At 40.4% G+C, this 23,660-nt stretch overlaps 1 protein-coding gene across 2 annotated transcripts in view; it reads right to left on the bottom strand.

Annotated features, from left to right (window-relative positions):
- The window catches only part of ldb1b (LIM-domain binding 1b), a 64,417-nt gene that overhangs the window by 24,075 nt on the left and 16,682 nt on the right, over positions 1 to 23,660 (bottom strand). For both annotated transcript variants that reach the window (XM_061988326.2, XM_061988325.2), the window contains exon 2: positions 10,726 to 10,828. In XM_061988326.2, the coding sequence (XP_061844310.1) occupies positions 10,726 to 10,828 (103 nt within the window). The remainder of the gene's footprint in view (positions 1 to 10,725; positions 10,829 to 23,660) is intronic.

Here is a 23,660-nt window from a genome sequence, read left to right as displayed (position 1 = left end):
ACATGAATATCTTGCTCATTTTGCAAAGCGGACCTTGTTTTTATGGCAGTACATCTGTGATACGCGAGCATTTAAAGCGGAGACATGATGTCGGACATTTGGAGGGAGGATACATCTCAACTAAGCTTCTAACTTGCTAGCTAGCTAACAAGAGTGAGACGAAATTGTGTGAAAAATAACTATCATTTTAGCCAAAGTCAGCCAGCTAAACTTTGTCTACAACGATCCATGAACGTTTTAAAGCAGCGTCAATTTGCAATGCCGAAGAAAAGGCACTTTACCAACGCGAACCGGGCACGCGTCAACAGACACAACACACGCAGAGAGACAGGCAGGCACGAATGCAAAGGTATCATTAGATTACACATACAATCTATTAAATAGCCAACATTTTAAGAAGTAAACAAATATAGAATTCTACACATTGAGTCTAGTAGCAATCCCGTTAAAAAAAGGCACCTTAACTAACGCGACCCGCACGCACACCAATGCGGAGGTATCATAAGAGTCAACATAAAATCTATTAAATAGCCAACATTTTAAGAATTAATCAAAGATACAATTCAACACATTGAGTCAATTAGAGTGCTAAAACTGCCAAGAGTTAATCAATAGTCAACATATCAGTGTGCAGCTTTTTAAACATCACAACATGCTTTATTTCTTTTTAAGGAAGTTAGATTGTGTGTTTTGTTAAATACATAAACAAGGTTACTGGTAATAGTTTTTTTAAGCACTTTGCCATTGTTTTTTTTTTTTTTTTAAAAAGGAGAACATTTTATTTGTCATTTAAATTTTTGTAAAAGCTGAATGAGCAGCACAGTTACGGTATAAATACATATTTATGAATCAATTAGCCATCTTTGTTGTTCGTAAGCACTAAAATAACTTAAGCTGCATTTAGAAGTCGATGGAAAAATTATAGCCATTAAATGTGTGTATGCTTTATTATCTGATTAGTGAACTAATCGTTAAGGTAATCGTTGACTAATCAACAATCAAAATAATCGTTAGTTGCAGCCCTAGTTTCAATGTGTTCGGTCTAATCCTGACTCAACAAACTGGACAGTCAAGCATTACCTTTGGTACACAGACATACATACATACATATCACTTGTTGTCAATTCACTATTCACAATCAAATACGTCCGTGTGCAACATAAACAGCAATTTCCTGGAGGCATCCAAAACTGAGTGCAAGCTCATGCCCAAATGCATGAACCTTATTATTTGTAGCTTTAGTTCAATGAATCTCTAATAATGTAACAACATTCAAAAGTCTGAAGAGAAAACTCATAATAAGTCCCCTTTAATGATAAAGGCCAAACGGTGTGCTTCACTTCCGGTTATGGGATGTCTCACAGGTTCGCTGTGTAGTGGACATGGCGCATGTACGGCTCTTCACATTTACCACACTCGTAGGGGTGGGAATTAATAAGATTTTTCCAGCTAGGATTCAACTTTCGATTCGGTCCATTTTTGGTTCCATTATCGATTCTTATTAGGAAAAACAAAATGCAAAACGGTAGATTAGCATCAATTTTGTTTAGGGTACAAAGCCAACAGTGAGGTACTAAAAGGCACATAGCAAAGGGATTTTTTTTTTTTTAATTAATATACAAAATTCATTAAATTAAATTATAAAAAAAGGCTTGACATTACACTTTGCATGAATTTATATCACATATTACTTTCACATTTTAAGTTGAATTGCTGACATGAATGGACTTTTGCACGATATTCTAATTTTATGAGTTTCACCTGTATAATGGAAAAGCCTGAGTGAAAATGTGGTTGCAGAAAAACATGCAACTTTTCTCTGACTGCAATTGAACATTCACCTCTTCAAAATTAGGAGCACTGTGGCAAGTGGGTTCAAGCTTTTGACCAAAAGCCTATTCATTTCTTGTCTGTCCTGTGTACTCTTCTCCACCGTGGTGAAATAGAAGTTAGCGGCAGACGTGAACTGGAGCAAGTACTTATGGTCCGCCTCAGAGCCAGTCAGAATCTGTCTCTCGTCTTTTTTATCTAAGTGAGAACACATTAATTTAAATTGAACAAATAATAGTGTTAACATGATAGGCGCTGAGTTAGTACCTGTTGAATTTACAGCAGATGACGTGCTAGCGTTAGTGCTGCTGGGATGAGATCTAGATCAACGCGATTCAAAAACGCGATTTTCATTAATAGTTATTGCATGCTGTATGTTCAAATGTTTCAATATATTGCTTGTATGTCCTCCTCTTGATGAAATAGCAATCTTGCAATTATTGCAAGTAGCGTTGTTGCAATCTTTTTTTGTAAATTGTAACTTTGGAGCGTTTGTTCCGCCCGGGCGCCGCCTCTTTGCTGTCTGACGTTATAACGCAATCCCATTCATTGGCATCATTAAGGTAATCGTTTGAAAAATTGGCGAGCGATTCCAATTAATTTAAAAACTGGGTTATCAATTCTCATCCCTAACCACTCTGTCAATATGCAGAGTTTAATAGCTTAGTTGTTCAGACCGTAATGTGTTTATACAAGATTAGATTAGGGCTATCAATTCTTTTAGCAATCGAGTATTGTTCAGTTTGTTCGATTATTTGAGAAATCTGATAAAAACACACTTTTATGGAAAGTTGTTGAAATAAACCAAAAATAATTCTGCTTGCCATAACCTTAATTTTTTACTAAAAAAATGCACATCTTTAACATTGAAATTGCACTTTTAATATGTTTGCACAAAAAACCGCTCTGCTGCTTGCCGCCACACAGATCATGGCACAGACACACCACTGCTCTCATAGGCCCTCTACTGCAGTGGCTAAGTAGAAACTATAGGACACTCCAAGTGGTCGGGATTTTACAATTTTTTATTAGTTACACTCATTAAACGATTATTTGAAGCAACATACTATTAAATGAAGCTTTTTTTTTAAATCAAATTAATCGATTAACTGTTGCAGCCCTAGTTTAGATTGAGGTATGACGCTTGTAATGGGGAAAACAATGTGTCTTGTTTTCATGTTACCATTTAGAATACATAGCGATTAGTGCGCTGGCTTGATTCTCCAGGAAGTGAGCAGTATCTGTGGTCCAAGAGTTTATCTAAGTGGGTTTATTAATCATAGTTTACGGTAATTTTAATTTAAAACGGCAATACGAACCGTCGGTTGCCGCAGTTTAACATTAATACTGGTAATCTTTACACCCCTAGTTGCAAATCAATTAATTTAGCTTACTAGAATGTAGTTTTTATTAAGATGTAGCAATATTTTGTGGGTATTAGTCCGGAAATTTTCCACAAAGATATTTCATAAAGTTAAAGTACCAATGATAGTCACACAGACACTACTAGGTGTGGTGAAATTACCCTCTGCATTTGATCAATCCCCTTGTCCCACCCCCTGGGAGGTGAGGGGAGCAGTGAGCAGCAGCGGTGGCTGCGCTCGGGAATCATTTTGGAGATTTAACCCCCAATTCCAACCCTTGATGCTGAGTGCCAAGCAGGGAGGTAATGGGTACCATTTTTATAGTGTTTGGTTGAACTCACAACCTACCGATCTCAGGGCGGACACTATAATCTTACAAGGCCCCCGAGCATAATAAGTCAAGAGGTCGCAATGTCATTTAAAGTACCAGGAGAGTGGAAAAACTAAGTTTTTGATCAAAATAGTATAAATCTCACAGAGATTCCCTAGCCATTTTAAGAGATAATAAGCTAGCCAGACACGTGATTGCGTGATGCAGAAGTATGAACCGCAGAGATCATTCCCTACCAATAACAATGCAAATCATGCAGGCTTGTAACATTAATTGTGTTACAAAAAAGATCACTTAGAATAATACCCTGTGTTGGATATAGAGAACATACAAACCCTTTATTGAATAAAAAATATAAAAATTCAACAAGCTTGTACATTTGCAAACAGCTAAAATGATGTACAAAGCAAACTATAACTTGCTACCCAAGAATGTACAACAATTCTTCTCAACAAAAGAGGACAAATATAACCTTAGAGGAAAATCTCATTTAAAACATTTGTATGCATGTACAACACTTAATACCTTTAGCATATCCGTATGTGGAATTAAATTATGGAATGGATTAAAAAAAAGAAATCAAACAAAGCACTAATATGATTCAGTTCAAGAGACTGTTCAAACTACAAGTGTTCACAAAGTACAAAAAAGAACATTTATCATAAATATCTTGAACCTTTATTTTCTTTCTTTCTTTTTTTAAAGAGAGAGAAAAGTATTATTTATGTATTTAATATTTGTTTACTTACTTATGGTATGTTTAGTTATTATAGCCTCTTCCTACTCCTTTTCGGACATGCTGTAATGAAACAACTGGAAATATGTGATGCATCACATTGTAATTGTATTGTATGAATGTTAGAAATAAACTGAACTGAACTTTGTTGGCGCCAAGAACGACTACCTTGGGACAATATGTTCAATATTTACCGTATTTTGATCATTTTAATAATTTCCGGGACTGATTTCTTCAGCGCAAAACGCTTGTGTGTTTTCTAATCATGGCAGATTTGATAACAGACAACGAATACGACTATTTTTGCACAAATGAGGATTCACAACCTTATACTTTTGAAGCTACACAAACGGAACTAGGAGCCAAGCTATTTCGACATAAATGGTATGCTCCCCAAAATCAACAGGAAACGTCCCCGGCGAGCTGGACTGGTGTGTCCTCAGTGTTCGCTCTTACAATAACAATGAGTCTACAGCTTGGTTATTATAGGGGTTACGGAACGTGAATGACGTATTGTTAATGTTTTTTAATACATTTTTAAAGTGATTTAGTTGTAGAATAGATTGCTCCCATTAGCTGCATTGCTAACCACCTAGAACGAGCAGATTTGTATATGTTAGAAAGCGGAAGAAAAACAAACTTTAGTCTTCTTGTCTCTTATCAGGATTGTGAACGGGGGGGGCAGGGTGCGATGCCCCCGGGAACATGCTTTATCAGTATCATGCTTCAAAAAACAAAAAGCTTTGCACTACAAAACGTGCTCGTTGTAGCCATTAATTCATTCAAATGTTTTGCTTGAAAATTGTTTTGTAAGTTCAAGTGTAGGGCTTGGCAATATGGCAAAAAAATTATCACGATTAATTTTTTCATATAATCGGATGTCGATTAATGTCACAATTTTTTTGAATTAAAGCGGATTGTCCCGTGCACGATAATAATGGATTAGATTTATATAGCGCTTTTCTAGACACTCAAAGCGCTTCACAGAGAAGTGAGAACCCATCATTCATCGGTGGTGGTGGTAAGCTACATTTGTAGACACAGCTGGCCTGGGGTAGACTGACGGGAAGCGTGGCTGCCAGTTCGCGCTTACGGCCCCTCCGACCACCACCCATCATTCATTCACCAGTGTGAGCGGCACTGGGGCAAGGGTGAAGTGTCCTGCCCAAGGACACAACGGCAGTGATTTGGATGGCAAGAGGCGGGGAGCTGCAACTCTCAGGTTTCTGGCACTGCTGCTCTACTCACCACGCCATGCCACCCCGATTATACAGAGTACCGCATCCTACAACATGCAGTGCATTACATTTTAAAGGTGCAATATACACATGACATCTTTCATATAATCGACAGTATTACTGTTTTTCTTAATTTTTTTCTTTTCATAACATGGTCACTACTGCCTAGTTTCTCTTGTTATATTCTTATTTTTACTGTTATATTGTTATTCTTAGTTACTTTTTATTTTTATTATTATATTTTCTATTTTACTTCCATGTATACCTCCATTATTTACAATAAAAATTCTGTACACTGCTGCTGGAATTTTTATTTTCCTGAGGGAACTTTCCTGAAGGAATCAATAAAGTACCATCTATCTATCTATCTATTGCAGTATCTTGTGACAAACATTTCCACCATGTTTGATTGAGGTAATATAAGCTAACAGCTGACAACTGTTATTTTGTCCATATATATAATCGTGCTTAGAGTAGTAGAGGCGTAATGGTACAGGTAACCCACGATCAGTACCTGGTTTTAGGGCCACGGTTTTGCTTCTTTTTCAGTATGTTTTTTCAGGGTAAAGATAAAATGTTTTTAGTTATTTGTTTTTTTTTTGCTCGTCATCACAAACATTCTGCTGTAAACCAAGTATCAGTGGTGTAGTTAATACTATAATACTTTTATTTCAAGTTAACATTTACTAAACAACACTTTTAATAATTTATTTGATTACTTGTATACATCAGTGCTTCTCACCAGTGCTTTGGCAAACAAGTGGTGACCCACATTGTGGAGTTTTTAAATCTCAAATTCTGTAGCTTATATTGAATGAAAAGACATTAAAGTGCAATTTGAATTTGAGGTATGTGTAAAATAATGTGTACCAACAGATAAAACAAGTTTAATGATTATTTCAGGAACAAAATATTTTTCTATCCACAAGTACCTTTTATATCAGAGGAGTGGAATATTTGCAGACATATAAACAAAAAGTTGGATTAAAAATATTTAGATATAAAAGTGCCTTTTCTGATTAAATTAGTGGGTGTGTTGATTCTCCCAGTCGGGACTAATACAGTCACAGAAGTGTGAGTGCCTGAAAGTCCACAGTCAGGGCAGGATTACTGGTGCGCTGCAGTAGATAGTGAAAGTAAAGTGTGTCACTAAAGCCGCCCCTCCTTCTAAATATTGTTTCAACTTATATGCTAGTGTAGTCATATTTCTTTATTTTGTTCTTCTGTGCTGCACTTCCAGCTGGTAAGGGGGAAGAGGCAGATTGAACATAATTACGTCGTGACGAGACTGACTTTCGCAACGGTGGAACAGGATGGTCGTGCACACACCGACACAAACACACGCTAACGTACACAAACACACGCACGCATCAAATGATTCAAGTTGGTCAGAAATGTTTATAGTTTAAATAAGGATAACCATTTAAGGAATTTCAGGCATTTGATGAAATTCAAATATTTTCTGTCGCAAACTAAAAACAATAGTAACAAAGTTATTCCTTGTTGTAAGTAGGGATGATGTTTGATAAGAAATTATCGAGTTCGAGCCTATTATCGAATCCTATTATCGAACCGATTCCTTATCGATTCTCTTATCGAGCCCAGATAGATTGTTGTATATGGAAAAAAACACAATATTTGGTTAAACAAATCACTTCACATTCTCTACTGCTCGCTACTATAGTATTACCATATCTGGGTTATTGTGCAGAAATGTGGGGAAATAACTACAAATGTGCGCTACATTCGTTAACCGTGTTACAAAAAAGATCAATTAGACTGATACATAATGTTGAAAATAGAGAACATACAAACACTTTATTTATTGAGTCAAAAATATTAAAGTTCGATGATTTGGTAAAATTGCAAACAGCTAAAATGATGTGGAATTAAATGATGGAATGGATTAAGTAAATAAGTTAAACATTGTACTGATATGATCCATTTTAAGAGGATGTTCAAATTAATAGTGCTTACAAAGTACAAAGAAGAAGAATTATGAGAAATACTTTCAACCTTATTGAAAATAAGATATTCTTCATCTCAGTATATTAATAATGACTGAATTAATTAATTACATATTACAAAACTGTTGTATATACTAATTCACAGATATTTTATTATAAAAAGGTCAGTAAATGATGTATATATTTGTATGAAGTAGGAAAGGGGTAAGATTAAATAAGCTTTACTTCTTCCTACTCCTGTAAAGTGAAATGACATGAAACTGTGATGTATAATGATGTGGTCGGATCATGTTTTGTTTAGTTATGTTCTGTTAGTTTTGGACTTCCTTAGTTGTTTTGTGCACTTCGGGGTTTTTTTTTTCGTCACCATGGTTACTTATGATTTTCACCTGCCTTTTACGCCACCTGTTGCTCATCAGAGACTCTATTTAAGCCTGCCTTTTCCGGTCACTCGTCGTGGCTTCATTGTTTGCATTTACAACAGTTACGTTGGCATTCTGGCTTTCGAGCTCATGATTCCTGTGCTAAGTTACCTTAGCTTTTAGTAATTCCTGTGCTAAGTAAGTTTTTGCTTAAGCTTCTCGTGCGAACGGCACGCTTTTCTTTTGTTTCGTTCCTGTCTGTTGTAATGTGTATGATTTATGAGAAATAAATCATCTCCTACCTGCACGCTTTCGTCCGGAGCCGTCAGTTTTGCGTCCCGGGAACTAACCGCAGCACGCTGCACCCCACCGTGACTAATGACTGAGCTACGTGAAGTAATTTCTTGTAATGTCACACGGGGCATTTCTAGTCGGGACGGGAGTCGTTCCCAGGGATTCGAATAAAGAACCAACTCTTTTTCTTTACTATGGTGGTCTCGATAACGGGTACCGGTTCTCAAAAAGGGATTTGAGTCCGAGGACTCGGTTCTTTTCTTATCGAACAACCGGGAAAACCGGTTTCGAGCATCATCCCTAGTTGTAAGTTGATCTATATTTATTTGTTTTGTTTTCTTCAACGTTAGTAAGGATACAATGTAATGCAAAAGTGTACTTATAACAATTTTATACACAAATTATACTATTTAAAGTCGTGGTGGCCAGGTAGGGGGCGCGAAATGTTTCCTTCTTCCTGGGGGAGCAAAACAGCAAATAATTGAGAAGCACTGCTCTAAGGCTACTCCATTAAAAATGTATGTTTTTAAAAAGTTTTATTTTTTTCCACACCTTGAGAGTAATAAAACCCAAATGGGAAAAGTCCTGAAGTAGGTTATAATTCATGCATGACAGGGTTAAATTCAATTGTAAACATTGAGAAACTAGTACAAGCATCCGGTATTCAGTATTGCCAAATCAATCACGTCTTGTCAAAGCATCTACTTTTCTGAATTCATTGCCGTAACACTCTTTTTTTCCTCCTGCAGATAACACCATCAAGCCACTTTCTATTTATGTTTCCATTAAAAACATTTCATGCAAAGAACAGAAATGTGCAAATATGCAGGCTCACAAATGCCGAACCACAAACAAGCACGGATCTACTGTATTAAAATGTAGCAACAACTTTGTCCCAAAGACTAAACTTGCACTCTGCTAAGACTGGAATTATCACGCATGTGTAATATTTCTACCAAAGAAATGATCGCAGGTTGGCAAGGCTACAGGATTTTCCGGATCCGGAGTGTTTCACACTTCACCAGCAGAAAATTCTGCAGCATGTATTCTCCAGGGAGATATTGAGCCAGTAGCATCAGACATCCTTATGACTTTCGTGTTTTTAATGATATAAAATATAAGCATGACTTCTGCGTCCCTCATCAATATGTCTTCTTGGATGTTGGAATGCGTACCCAACACACATTGAGTATGAAGTGCTGGATAGTACCAGTCTGACATTCATGAAAATAAGACTTTGAACAAGCCACTAAATGATAAGATAGTGTTTATGTAATAACAATGTTAAAATGTTATAGTGAGTGTTGTTATTGTCAACAACACTCACTATGACATTCTTTGTTCTACAGGTCAATCAATCAATCAATCAATGTTTATTTATATAGCCCTAAATCACAAGTGTCTCAAAGGGCTGCACAAGCCACAACGACATCCTCGGTACAAAGCCCACATAAGGGCAAGGAAAAACTCACCCCAGTGGGACGTCGATGTGAATGACTATGAGAAACCTTGGAGAGGACCGCATATGTGGGTAACCCCCCCCTGTAGGTCACATTTGCCAAATTATCCACCAGTGTTTAAAAAAAGCAGATATTTCGATCTAATCTACAGAATCTCACTTGAAAAAATTGGTTGAATATTTGAAACACTATTCAAAAAAGTAGTTTGAATGTATCCTAATCATGAGCTGTTATTTAATAACAGCGAAAAGTCAGTTTCCAAAGCCATTGAGACAATCTGAATGGTGCGTGTAAATCTTTGGATTCTGACTCCAACCGTTTTGCCATCCAAGGTTAATGTCATGTTGTTGCTCTTTCCTCTACAAAACACACATGCGTACACAAATAGCAAAATGACCAATTAGGGCAGGATTAATCGGATCAATACAACATTTTCACTACCAGTGTGGGAGGAGTGAATTACCCCGCCTAGTGAAGTTAGCACATAGGGCTAGCAAAGTTAATGTCAGTATCTCTGCATTGCTTCAACAGTGTTTGCTAGACCAGTGGTCCCCAACAAGTAGCTTAACTAAGTTTGAGTACCTCTCCAAAAGGTCAAAGAATATTTGCTTGAATTCTCTTGTCCTAACTGTTTAACTCAGACAGTGAGCCTATATTTAAATATCAAGTACCACAAAATAGTATAAAGACCATGACTGTATTGTTTGAGTGGAGATCTGCTTTGTAAATAAATTAAAAATGTAAATGTTGGCATCTATGTTTCCCTATAAAGAAAACACAAATGGCTAAAATGTCTCCAAGTAACTGATGATGATGATGAAGGTTGGAGACCCCTGTAGTGGACTAACTGTCACTCAACAGTGTTGATATTTATCCACAAAAAACTCCTAAGAAGTAGGTATGGGGGGTCTTTGGGTGGTTTGACTGTCTTTCAGCTATTGTTTGTTTCTTATATTTACATTCAATCTTGTAAAAAAATATTGTCCTAAAAATAAAAGGAAAACTTTTCATTAATACTTTCTGCCATCTGAAATTTGTATACAACTCCAATGTAGGACCATATGTGCAATGCATGTGGTGAAGGCCAAAAAGAAATATAGAGTCCTATAAAAGTCATATAAATATGAGTCATATAAAACTCACCCCACGTCTCTGTCCAGCATGGTGCCGGGATGGAAAGGGGGAAACGTGCTACCGTTTGGAGGCTCCTTGGGGGAGTACAGCTTGAACGACTTGGAGGAACAGCCTGAAAGATAAATAAGTCAACAATTAGAAAGATAATATAAAGGTCAGTTCTATTTGTTGTGGGTTAAGGACGAGAATGTTGATTATTTCCAAATAGTGGTACATTTCAAAGTACATACACACATAGCATGAACAAGCTGAAGCAAAACGTATAATTGTGGCTATGAAAGGTTGCTCAATCTTCTCAGTAACAATGCTCTCACAGCTCGACAAGAAGTCTCTCACACGTCTCATCCCCCTGAATTACTCTAATTGGCCAGCTCTCTAAAGGCGATCCAGGCATCGCAGTCTCCAGGTCATGACCCTAGCCGTTACCATGGCGAAGCCCCGCCTCATATATGACCCTGTCTTGTCTAAACAAAATAAACCTGTTTGCGCAAGACAGAATATCAAGCTAAAAAAAATTACGAACAGGTGCACATTTCACCTTTGGATTAAGGCATTACGCTAATTTTAAAATATAAAACATCTGAATGTAAAATGACCAATTGTTAGTCCAGTGTTTCCCACAGGACTGCAATCAATTTGAGGGGGTTGGTTGTGGGCGGAGAGTGTCTTACATGACATAATCATCAACTGAGTTGGCCATAACACATGTGCATGTATTTATTAAAGGCTCAAAAACTGTTATTGTAGGTGTTCTGCACACTTTCTCGTTGCTATTTAGCCTAACGCACACTCCCTGGACTTGTGGAGGTGCCCTGCTTGTATAAATCTCCGCTCCTGCGGCGAGTACTTCGCCATTCGTTACAGTTTGTATTTGATAACAGAGCAAATACATGACACAAGCAACACTCCCTGTCTCACTACTTGGGCATTCGGCACACCTCCGTATCGCTCTTTACTAGAAAGTCTCAACATGAAATAAATATTTACCGTTATAACCATTGTATCTAAAACAAGGGTGTCAAACTCATTTTAGATGCTGGGCCACATGGAGAAAAAATCAACTCCCAAGTGGGCCAGACTATATTTACTTTATTTGTCGTTATTTATATTTTTTTTTAAATAAATGATGTGATAATGTTCATCAGTCAAGTCACTGGTGTTAATTTTCAAACTATCAAGATAAAAAAATTATATCAAAATCAAATTACAGGATGTTATTTATGTAGTTTGATCATTTTCCTCGACTGATGTACTAACATCATGTGGTTTATTTTGTACATATGTAGCATCATCTACAAAGATACAAATAATTGCTATTTGAACATCCACTGGACACATTTACAACAGCTGTTTCTTTCATTCAAAAATTTCAGGTTACATTTTATACTTAGCAAACTCATCCCGCGGGCCGGATAAAACCTGTTTGCTGGCATGATCCGGCCCTCGGGCCGTACGTTTGAAACCACTGATCGAAAAGAGGTCTTATTAACCATTGAATATTTGCAACATCGATCCCTCCGGTTATGTCGTCTTATTCTCTGGTAGACTAAGCGAGCTGTTAAAAAAACAAGTCTTACAAAGCATATTGCCAGCAAAAAAGTAGAGCTAAATCTGTTTGTGACGGTCCAAAATTATTTAAGGCGGGTTGCAACAAATAGAAGAGAAAGTCAAACACAAATACAAATAGACGGAATAGAAATTGAAAGAGTAAATGAAACTACATTTCTAGGTATAATGATTGATGATAAATTGAACTGGAAATCTCATGTAAAAAATAAACAACAGAAAGTAGCACGAAACACGTCAATAATGAATAAAGCAAAACATGTTCTAGACCAAAAATCACTCCATATTCTCTATTGCTCGCTAGTGTTACCATATCTGAGTTATTGTGTAGAAATATGGGGAAACAACTACAAAAGTACACTTCATTCATTAACGATGTTACAACAAAGATCAGTTAGAATAATAAATAATGTTGGATATAGAGAACATCAAACCCTTATTCATTGAATCAAAAATACTGAAATTCCACGACATAGTGAATTTGCAAACAGCTAAAATTATACACAAAGCAAACTATAATCTGCTACCCAAGAATATACAACATTTTTTCTCAACACAAGGAGAAATATAATCTTAGAGAAAAATGTAATTTAAAACATTTGTATGTACGTACAACACTTAAGACCTTCAGTATATAAGTATGTGGAATTAAATCATGGAATGGATTAAGCAAAGCAATCAAACAATGTACTACTAATATGATCCACTTCAAGAAACTCTTCAAACTTAAAGTGTTTACAAAGTACAAAGAAGAAGAACCATGATAAACATTCTGAATTTATTTCATCCATCCGTTCATTTTCTAGATAATCTTACTCAACTCACCATATGAAATATAACTTACTTCACCAATTATTATTTATTTATTTTTATTGTTATTTCTTATGGAGTATATTTTGAATAAATTGAGAACAGGAAGTGAACACAAGTTTTAGCAACTGCTATGTAAAGGAAAAGGGGTAGGATTAAATAAGATCTGCTTCTTCCCACTCCTTTTCGAACATGTTGAATAGAGAAACTGGAAATTGTGATGTATCATGTTGTATGCATGCATGTTCCAAATAAACTCCAACTCAATAAGTGAGTGTATGTAAAACAACACTATGCTAGATCTAACTTTTCTCTGCTTTTCTGGCTTGCAACAGCGAGTCATTTGTATTACATAGAGTTTTTGCATCAGATTACAGCCTTCCTGACTCAATCATCTCATTTATCCAGGCTTGGGACTGGCACTGGGAATCTTTAATGGCTGGGTGTTGGGGCCGGGAATCAAACTCGCACCACCTGCATGTAAAGGCAGCAGCATGTACCATAAGAGAATTGTTGTGTCAGGAATTTAAACAAGTTTCTCAACGTCAAGTAGAAAACTATGCCTTAACAGGGCCTAGCAGTAGTATGCAAAGGGCTGAGTGCAACAGCAAGATAAAGGGGGGGTGAGGGAAAACAACACAAATGGAGTTGATAAATAAATAAATAAATAATCGATGGTTATGTGTCCATTAGATGGTGAGAGCTCCATTAGCTCCTCTCCTCCCCTGTTAGCGGTTAATGACAGGCAGTCACAATCACATCAGCAGGATTCCACTTCCTCCATTGGGAATTTGCTCATTTCTGTCGAACAAGCAAACGCTGTTCTGTACAACTACAATAAGCTCAATATGTCGGCTCAAAACACAAATGGTGAAAGTTAAGAGGCGACATCTGCGCACATCAGACAACAATATACACAGAATTAACTTTGTAGATCGTAGCATAGTTTTACTGTGTTGAGTTGAGTTTATTTGGAACATGCATGCATACAACATGATACATCACAATTTCCAGTTTCTCTATTCTACATGTTCGAAAAGGAGTAGGAAGAAGCAGAGCTTATTTAATCCTCCCCCTTTTCCTTTACATAGCAGTTGCTGACAATTGTGTTCACTTCCTGTTCTCAATTTATTCACAATATACTCCAAAAGTAATACAAAATAAATAAACAATAATTGGTGAAGTAAGTTATATTTCATATGAGATGAGTAAAAGTATCTAGAAAATGAATGGATGGATGAAATAAATTCAAAATGTTTATCATGGTTTTTCTTCTTTGTACTTTGTAAACACTTTAAGTTTGAAGAGTTTCTTGAAGTGGAGCATATTAGTACATTGTTGGATTTCTTTGCTAAATCCATTCCATAATTTAATTCCACATACTGATATACTGAAGGTATTAAGTGTCGTATGTACGTACAAATGTTTTAAATTACATTTTGCTCTAAGATTATATTTCTCCTCTTTTGTTGAGAAGAATTGTTGTATATTCTTAGGTAGCAGATTATAGTGTGCATTGTGTAGAATTTTAGCTGTTTGCAAATTCACTATGTCGTGGAATTTCAGTATTTTTGATTCAATAAATAAAGTGTAGTTTAGGTCAGTGTTTTTCAACCACGCCACACTGGTGTGCCGTGAGATATTGTCTGGTGTGCCGTGGAAAATTATGCAACTTCACCTAATTGGTCCGAAAAATATATTTTTGCAAATCAATAATTATAATCTGCCGTTGTCGAGTGTCTGTGCCGTGTAGAGCTCGGCAGGGTAACCATGTAGCACTCCATATCAGCAGGTGGCCGCAGGTAGTTAATTGCTTTGTAGAAGTCGGAACGCGTCTAGGATGGTTTTTCGTGATCCCAATATGCAGAGCACAGTGGGAGACGATGCGCAGGTAAAAAGGTATGTAATACTTAAACAAAAAATAAACAAAAGGGAAAGGAAAAGGCACTGAAGCATAGGGATGGCTATGCAAAACAAAAGGAAAACTGAACTTGCTACTATGTAAACAAAAACAGAATGCTGGACGACAGCAAAGACTTACAGTGTGTGTCCATACATGACATGACAATCAACAATGTCCCCACAAAGAATATTAAATAGTCTTGTTTACCAATAGAAAGCAGGTCAGGCAATAGCACACAAAGGAAGATGTGAAGCTTCTACATGAAAAATAACAACAAAACAAGAAGGGCAACCAAAATAACAGCACAAGACAGGAACTAAAGCACTACACACAGGAAAACATCAACAAACTACAAAAAAAAGACAACCTGGTGGAGTTTCATTTTTTAACCTTTCCTGCTGGTGGTGTGCCTCCGTACTTTCTTTATTTAAAAAATGTGCTTTGGCTCAAAATAGGTTGAGAAACACTGGTTTATAGGTTGTCAGCTAGCACTGAAACAACACTTTCAACTTTTCGCAAAAACAAAAGTGACTGTAAACCCAAGGGTTCGTTTGAGTTAGAAGTTAGTCAGCGTTTTACGAATATATATGTATGTTTGTCTCTAAATCCGTCCACGTACATTTTACCACAGGCTGCAGGGTTACAAAGGCAATTAGAAAAGGCACCAGGCGCGTAATGCTAACCTAGCGTAATGCTAACCACTAGCAGTTAGCTAGGCCCAAATAATAACACAGCATATTCGGGGCAAAAGTAAACATTTACCCACATGTGCAAATCATGGATACCGGAGCCAACATAGCGTTATATGATGTACAAAAAAATATCGCTTTAGTTTGACATAACACCGAGAAGAGGGCCTATGCCGGCGAAGCTAGCGTTAGCTCGCTCGGGTAGCAGCTGGCTAGCGCCTTAGCATTAAATCCCTTTCCTAAGAGAAACACGCAAAATTAGCCAAATTAAGTACAACTTTATTCGGTCATTGTCCGCAATTATTATCATCAGCAGAACGTGAGGCGAAGAAGAGTGTGGATGAGACGAGGGAGCGTTTACCTGCGCGGAGGTCCAATGAGAAAAAAGAATGTTTACAGATCCCAGTGTGTGTGCGTGAGTGTGTGTTTGTGTGTACGCACCGTGCGTAAAGACGGATCTGCCCGCTGAATGGACGCCTGGGCGCAGCGTAGCAACACAACACGTCCGAATCAACGCGATCGATCAAAGCATCCAGGAAGCCAAACAGCCCAAAAAGCCGGGGAAAGTGTCGGCTATGTTTTGTCCCGCATGGGGCCTTGTCAGAGGGCTGGAGCCTGTTGTGGGTTTACATACGGACCCCGATGAGCCCTTTGTTCACTGGAGGACATGAACAATAGCTCTAGGCCCTCCTCCTCCTCTTCCTCTTCCTCCTCCTCTCTCTCCGCAGTACATTTGCTCTTCTCTACCCTGACCGCCAGCCCCCCCCCTCCTCTTCACTCCCCACCGATGCTCAGAAAGCTTGCCTGCTAAGCATTTTTTCCCCCATCTTCCACCCTCTTCATCCTCATCCCATGCCTTCATGGCTGGCAAGCCACACAGATGACAATTTGGCTTGATGCAAGGGGGTCTAAAGTGCGCTTCCCAGTTTTTTTACTGGCCTAGTCTGGGCCATGTCCACAGGAACTTGGATATTTCCCCACTACGTGGTTTAAAACAATCATCCACACAAGTCTATCCATCCATCCATCCATCTTCTTCCGCTTATCCGAGGTCGGGTCGCGGGGGCAGCAGCCTAAGCAGGGAAGCCCAGACTTCCCTTTCCCCAGCCACTTGGTCCAGCTCTACCGGGGGTCCCGAGGCGTTCCCAGGCCAGCCGGGAGACATAGTCTTCCCAACGTGTCCTGGGTCTTCCCGGTGGCCTCCTACCGGTCGGACATGCCCGAAACACCTCCCTAGGGAGGCGTTCGGGTGGCATCCTGACCAGATGCCCGAACCACCTCATCTGGCTCCTCTCGATGTGGAGGAGCAGCGGCTTTACTTTGAGCTCCCCCCGGATATCTCTAAGGGAGAGACCCGCCACCCGGCGGAGGAAACTCATTTTGGCCGCTTGTACTCATGATCTTGTCCTTTCGGTCATAACCCAAAGTTCATGACCATAGGTAAGGATGGGAACATAGATCGACCGGTAAATTGAGAGCTTTGCCTTCCGGCTCAGCTCCTTCTTCACCACAACGGATCGATACAGCGTCCGCATTACTGAAGACGCCGCACCGATCCGCCTGTCGATGTCATGATCCACTCTTCCCTCACTCGTGAACAAGACTCCAAGGTACTTGAACTCCTCCACTTGGGGCAGGGTCTCCTCCCCAACCCGGAGATGGCACTCCACCCTTTTCCGGGCGAGAACCATGGACTCGGACTTGGAGGTGCTGATTCCCATCCCAGTTGCTTCACACTCGGCTGTGAACCGATCCAGTGAGAGCTGAAGATCTTGGCCAGATGAAGCCATCAGGACCACATCATCTGCAAAAAGCAGAGACCTAATCCTGCAGCCACCAAACCAGATCCCCTCAACGCCCTGACTCGCCTAGAAATTCTGTCCATAAAAGTTATGAACAGAATCGGTGACAAAGGGCAGCCTTGGCGGAGTCCAACCTTCACTGGAAACGGTATTTTTTTAAAGTGAAGTGAATTATATTTATATAGTGCTTTTCTCTAGTGACTCAAAGTGCTTTACATAGTGAAATCCAATATCTAAGTTACATTTAAACCAGTGTGGGTAGCACTGGGAGCAGTTGGGTAAAGTGTCTTGCCCAAGGACACAACAGCAGTGACTAGGATGGCGGAAGCGGGGATCGAACCTGCAACCCTCAAGTTGCTGGCACGGCTGCTCTACCAACCGAGCTATACCGCCCCAAAAATGGTTGACCCTCCACCGGCAGCACGGTGTAACAGGGGTTAGTGCATGTGCCACACAATACGAAGGTCCTGAGTAGTCCTGAGTTCAATCCCGGGCTCGGGATCTTTCTGTGTGGAGTTTGCATGTTCTCCCCGTGACTGCGTGGGTTCCCTCCGAGTATTCCGGCTTCCTCCCACCTCCAAAGACATGCACCTGGGGATAGGTTGATTGGCAACACTAAATTGGCCCTAGTGTGTGAATGTGAGTGTGAATGTTGTCTGTCTATCTGTGTTGACCCTGCGATGAGGTGGCGACTTGTCCAGGGTGTACCCCGCCTTCCGCTCGAATGCAGCTGAGATAGGCTCCAGCACACCCCCGCGACCCCAAAAAAGGGACAAGTGGTAGAAAATGGATTTCTGAGCTGCCACCTTATCGTGGTAGAGGAGTTTGCGTGTCCCAATGATCCTAGGGGCTATGTTGTCTGGGGGGTTCTATGCCCCCTGGTAGGGTCTCCCAAGACAAACAGGCCCTAAGAGCAATCTTTGAGCTGCTTCCCTGCTTGGGTTCTGCCCCTGTGACCCAATCTCGGATAAGCGGAAGAAAATGGATGGCTGGATGGATGGATAAACAAAAAATCAGCTACTATTTTGCCTATCTTTCACAATCACAATCAGAGAGACAAAAACACAGATGTACTTTGTTTTGGCATTCTAAACATAAAAAAAAAAAACACTCGTAAGATGCGGCTAATGGGAGTCTCCAGTGTTACCTTCAAAGCCCTCTTAAGTATCTTCAAAACATCCATCAACGTTGTATATACAAAACCCAAAACCAGTGAAGTTGGCACGTTGTGTAAATGGTAAATAAAAACACAATAAAATGATTTGCAGATCCTTTTATAAATGATAAATGGGTTATACTTGTATAGCACTTTTCTACCTTCAGGGTACTCAAAGCGCTTTTGACAGTGTTTCCACTTTCACACACACATTCACACACTGATGGCGCTCGGAGCTGCCATGCAAGGCGCTAACTAGCAGCCATCAGGAGCAAAGGTGAAGTGTCTTGCCCAAGGACACAACAGACGTGACTAGGATGGTAGAAGGTGGGGATTGACCTCCAGTAACCAGCAACCCTCCGATTGCTGGCACGGCCACTCTACCAACTTCGCCACACCGTCCCTTTTCAACCTATATTCAAATGAATAGACTGCAAAGACAAAATAATTAATGTTCGAACTGGGAAACTTAGTTTTTTTTTTTGCAAATATTAGCTCATCTGATGATGCCTGCAATATGTTTCAAAAAAGCTGTCACAAGTGGCAAAAAAGACTGAGAAAGTTGAGGAATGCTCATCAAACACTTATTTGGAACATCCCACAGGTGAACAGGCTAGTTGGGAACAAGTGGGTGCTATGATTGAGTATAAGAGCAGCTTCCATGAAATGCTCAGTCATTCACAAACAAGGATGGGGTGAGGGTCACCACTTTGAGAACACATGCGTGAGCAAATTGTCAAACAGTTTAAGAAAAACATTTCATATCCTCTTTGTATATAATTTAGTTTTGCATGTCTCATGACACATTATCTGTATGTAATATTGGCTGCATTTCAAATAGTTGTGTGTGTGCCATGTTCCATGTTCCATGATCGACTTTGTAGTTGTGTCATCGGATTTGCGGCCTCATGTTTTGGACACTCGGGTGAAGAGAGGGGCGGAGCTTTCTACCGATCACCACCTGGTGGTGAGTTGGCTGCGATGGTGGGGGAGGATGCCGGACAGACCTGGCAGGCCCAAACGCATTGTGAGGGTTTGCTGGGAACGTCTGGCAGAGTCTCCTGTCAGAGAGAGTTTCAATTCCCACCTCCGGAAGAACTTTGAACATGTCACGAGGGAGGTGCTGGACATTGAGTCCGAATGGACCATGTTCCGCGCCTCTATTGTCGAGGCGGCTGATTGGAGCTGTGGCCGCAAGGTAGTTGGTGCTTGTCGTGGCGGTAATCCTAGAACCCGTTGGTGGACACCGGCGGTGAGGGATGCCGTCAAGCTGAAGAAGGAGTCCTATCGGGTTCTTTTGGCTCATAGGACTCCTGAGGCAGCGGACAAGTACCGACAGGCCAAGCGGTGTGCGGCTTCAGCGGTCGCAGAGGCTAAAACTCGGACATGGGAAGAGTTCGTGAGGCCATGGAAAACGACTTCCGGACGGCTTCGAAGCAATTCTGGTCCACCATCCGCCGCCTCAGGAAGGGGAAGCAGTGCACTATCAACACCGTGTATGGCGAGGATGGTGTTCTGCTGACCTCGACTGCGGATGTTGTGGATCGGTGGAGGGAATACTTCGAAGACCTCCTCAATCCCACCAACACATCTTCCTATGAGGAAGCAGTGCCTGGGGAGTCTGTGGTGGGCTCTCCTATTTCTGGGGCTGAGGTTGCTGAGGTAGTTAAAAAGCTCCTCGGTGGCAAGGCCCCGGGGGTAGATGAGATCCGCCCGGAGTTCCTTAAGGCTCTGGATGCTGTGGGGCTGTCTTGGTTGACAAGACTCTGCAGCATCGCGTGGACATCGGGGGCGGTACCTCTGGATTGGCAGACCGGGGTGGTGGTTCCTCTCTTTAAGAAGGGGAACCGGAGGGTGTGTTCTAACTATCGTGGGATCACACTCCTCAGCCTTCCCGGTAAGGTCTATTCAGGTGTACTGGAGAGGAGGCTACGCCGGATAGTCGAACCTCGGATTCAGGAGGAACAGTGTGGTTTTCGTCCTGGTCGTGGAACTGTGGACCAGCTCTATACTCTCGGCAGGGTCCTTGAGGGTGCATGGGAGTTTGCCCAACCAGTCTACATGTGTTTTGTGGACTTGGAGAAGGCATTCGACCGTGTCCCTCGGGAAGTCCTGTGGGGAGTGCTCAGAGAGTACGGGGTATCGGACTGTCTGATTGTGGCAGTCCGCTCCCTGTATGATCAGTGCCAGAGCTTGGTCCGCATTGCCGGTAGTAAGTCGGACACGTTTCCAGTGAGGGTTGGACTTTGCCAAGGCTGCCCTTTGTCACCGATTCTGTTCATAACTTTTATGGACAGAATTTCTAGGCGCAGTCAAGGCGTTGAGGGGATCTGGTTTGGTGGCTGCAGGATTAGGTCTCTGCTTTTTGCAGATGATGTGGTCCTGATGGCTTCATCTGGCCAGGATCTTCAGCTCTCACTGGATCGGTTCGCAGCTGAATGTGAAGCGACTGGGATGAGAATCAGCACCTCCAAGTCCGAGTCCATGGTTCTCGCCCGGAAAAGGGTGGAGTGCCATCTCCGGGTTGGGGAGGAGATCTTGCCCCAAGTGGAGGAGTTCAAGTACCTCGGAGTCTTGTTCACGAGTGAGGGAAGAGTGGATCGTGAGATCGACAGGCGGATCGGTGCGGCGTCTTCAGTAATGCGGACGCTGTATCGATCCGTTGTGGTGAAGAAGGAGCTGAGCCGGAAGGCAAAGCTCTCAATTTACCGGTCGATCTACGTTCCCATCCTCACCTATGGTCATGAGCTTTGGGTTATGACCGAAAGGACAAGATCACGGGTACAAGCGGCCGAAATGAGTTTCCTCCGCCGGGTGGCGGGGCTCTCCCTTAGAGATAGGGTGAGAAGCTCTGCCATCCGGGGGGAGCTCAAAGTAAAGCCGCTGCTCCTCCACATCGAGAGGAGCCAGATGAGGTGGTTCGGGCATCTGGTCAGGATGCCACCCGAACGCCTCCCTAGGGAGGTGTTTAGGGCACGTCCCACCGGTAGGAGGCCGCGGGGAAGACCCAGGACACGTTGGGAAGACTATGTCTCCCGGCTGGCCTGGGAACGCCTCGGGGTCCCACAGGAAGAGCTGGACGAAGTGGCTGGGGAGAGGGAAGTCTGGGCTTCCCTGCTTAAGCTGCTGCCCCCGCGACCCGACCTCGGATAAGCGGACGAAGATGGATGGATGGATGGATGGATGGGTGTGCCATGTTGTTCCAGACCACAGCAAACGTTACCCAGCTTGCCAAAGATTGTAATAAATCCATTAGAAGAAGACAGCCTGCCGTTTCCTTTAACTTGGACACACACATCTATACCTTTGGCCATTCTGAGCCAGTCATTTCCAGGAGTTATCTCACCCTCTGAGAGTCCTCTGTTTTACTAATGGTTTCTAATGTTGTAAAAATGTGTAGAATAAATATTACATTTCAACATTTCTATCAACGAAGATTTGCTTCAGCTTGCGACACATAGTCATTTTGATAGTAGGCTAATATAGCTAATATAGACATTTACGTCATGTGTTGGCTTCATTATTACATTTATAAAAGGCTTTTCATTTTTTGCAGCTCCAGACAGATTTGTTTTTTGTATTTTTGGTCCAATATGGCTCTTTTAACATTGTGGGTTGCCGACCCCTGGTATAGGTCTACATTGCAACTGAAGCCATCACGTCAAGGGGCAACTTTCACAACATATTGTCAAATCTGTACTTATTCTCCAGATGATACCATACCATGTATATATATGTATATATATATATATATATATATAGAAGGGAATAAGCGGTAGAAAATGGATGGATGGATGGATATATATATATATACATATATATATATATATATATATATATAAATATATATATATATATATACATATATATATATATATATATATATATATATATATATATATATATATATATATATATATATATATATATATATATATATATATATAAACATATATATATATATATATATATATATATATATATATTTATATATATATATATATATATATATATATATATATATATATATATATATATACACAGTATATACAGCCCGGCCCCCGGCCCAATTTTTTTAACCCAATGCGGCCCCCGAGTCAAAAAGTTTGGGGACACCTGGTAGTCACGGTGAAGCGAAGCGCTACATACCATACACATCTTCATATTTTAATACGGCAAAAAAAGGTCACATGCACCTAGTCCCCACAGGGAGGCCCTCTCGTCCCCACACTTTTTGAGAAGGACTGAACTATAAAGATACTACTGGAAGTATTGCAAAGGAATGTATTTTTCTTTTAAACACACACACACACACACACACACACACACACACACACACACACACACACACACACACACACACACACACACACACACACACACACACACACACACAAAGCACTAAGCCCAAAAGAAGAATTCCACGGCCTCTAAATCTGCTTAAATCGCCTCAAAATATAATCAGATATTCAGATCACAGCCAGAAAGACCTCACCCATATGTAATAGGTTGGGATATAAAAAGAACAAGTCGTATTAAGTGTGTGTCTGTCATGTGAACCGGCAGCACAAACGCAGACCGTATTTCTGCATGTTTCATACAAGCTTTGTTTGAGAAAAAAAAAAGCTGTTATTGTGAGAGTTCTCTGCAAACTCTAAACAAGATCACCCATGCATACTGGCAATGTTACGGTAACATCATGTTTTTAATCTATTTTGGTCTGGTTTGAGAATACAAGCAATAAAGTTTGCATATACCGTATTTTCCGGACCATAGGGCGCACCTGATTATAAGGCGCACAGCCAATGAATGGTCTATTTTTTATATTTTTGCATATATAAGGTGCGATTAGAGGGTGCATTAAAGGAGTCATATTATCATTATTATTTTCTAAATGTAAAACACTTCCTTGTGGTCTACATAACATGTAATGGTGGTTCTTTGGTCAAAATGTTGCATAGATTATGTTTTACAGATCATCTTCAAGCCGCTTTCTGACAGTCGCTTCAGGATGCGCC

This window comes from Nerophis lumbriciformis, linkage group LG27 (genome assembly GCF_033978685.3).
Source record: "Nerophis lumbriciformis linkage group LG27, RoL_Nlum_v2.1, whole genome shotgun sequence".
NCBI classification, from domain to species: Eukaryota; Metazoa; Chordata; class Actinopteri; order Syngnathiformes; family Syngnathidae; genus Nerophis; species Nerophis lumbriciformis.
The sequence above is the reverse complement of the archived record's forward strand: the minus strand, read 5'-3'. Positions and strand labels throughout refer to the sequence as shown.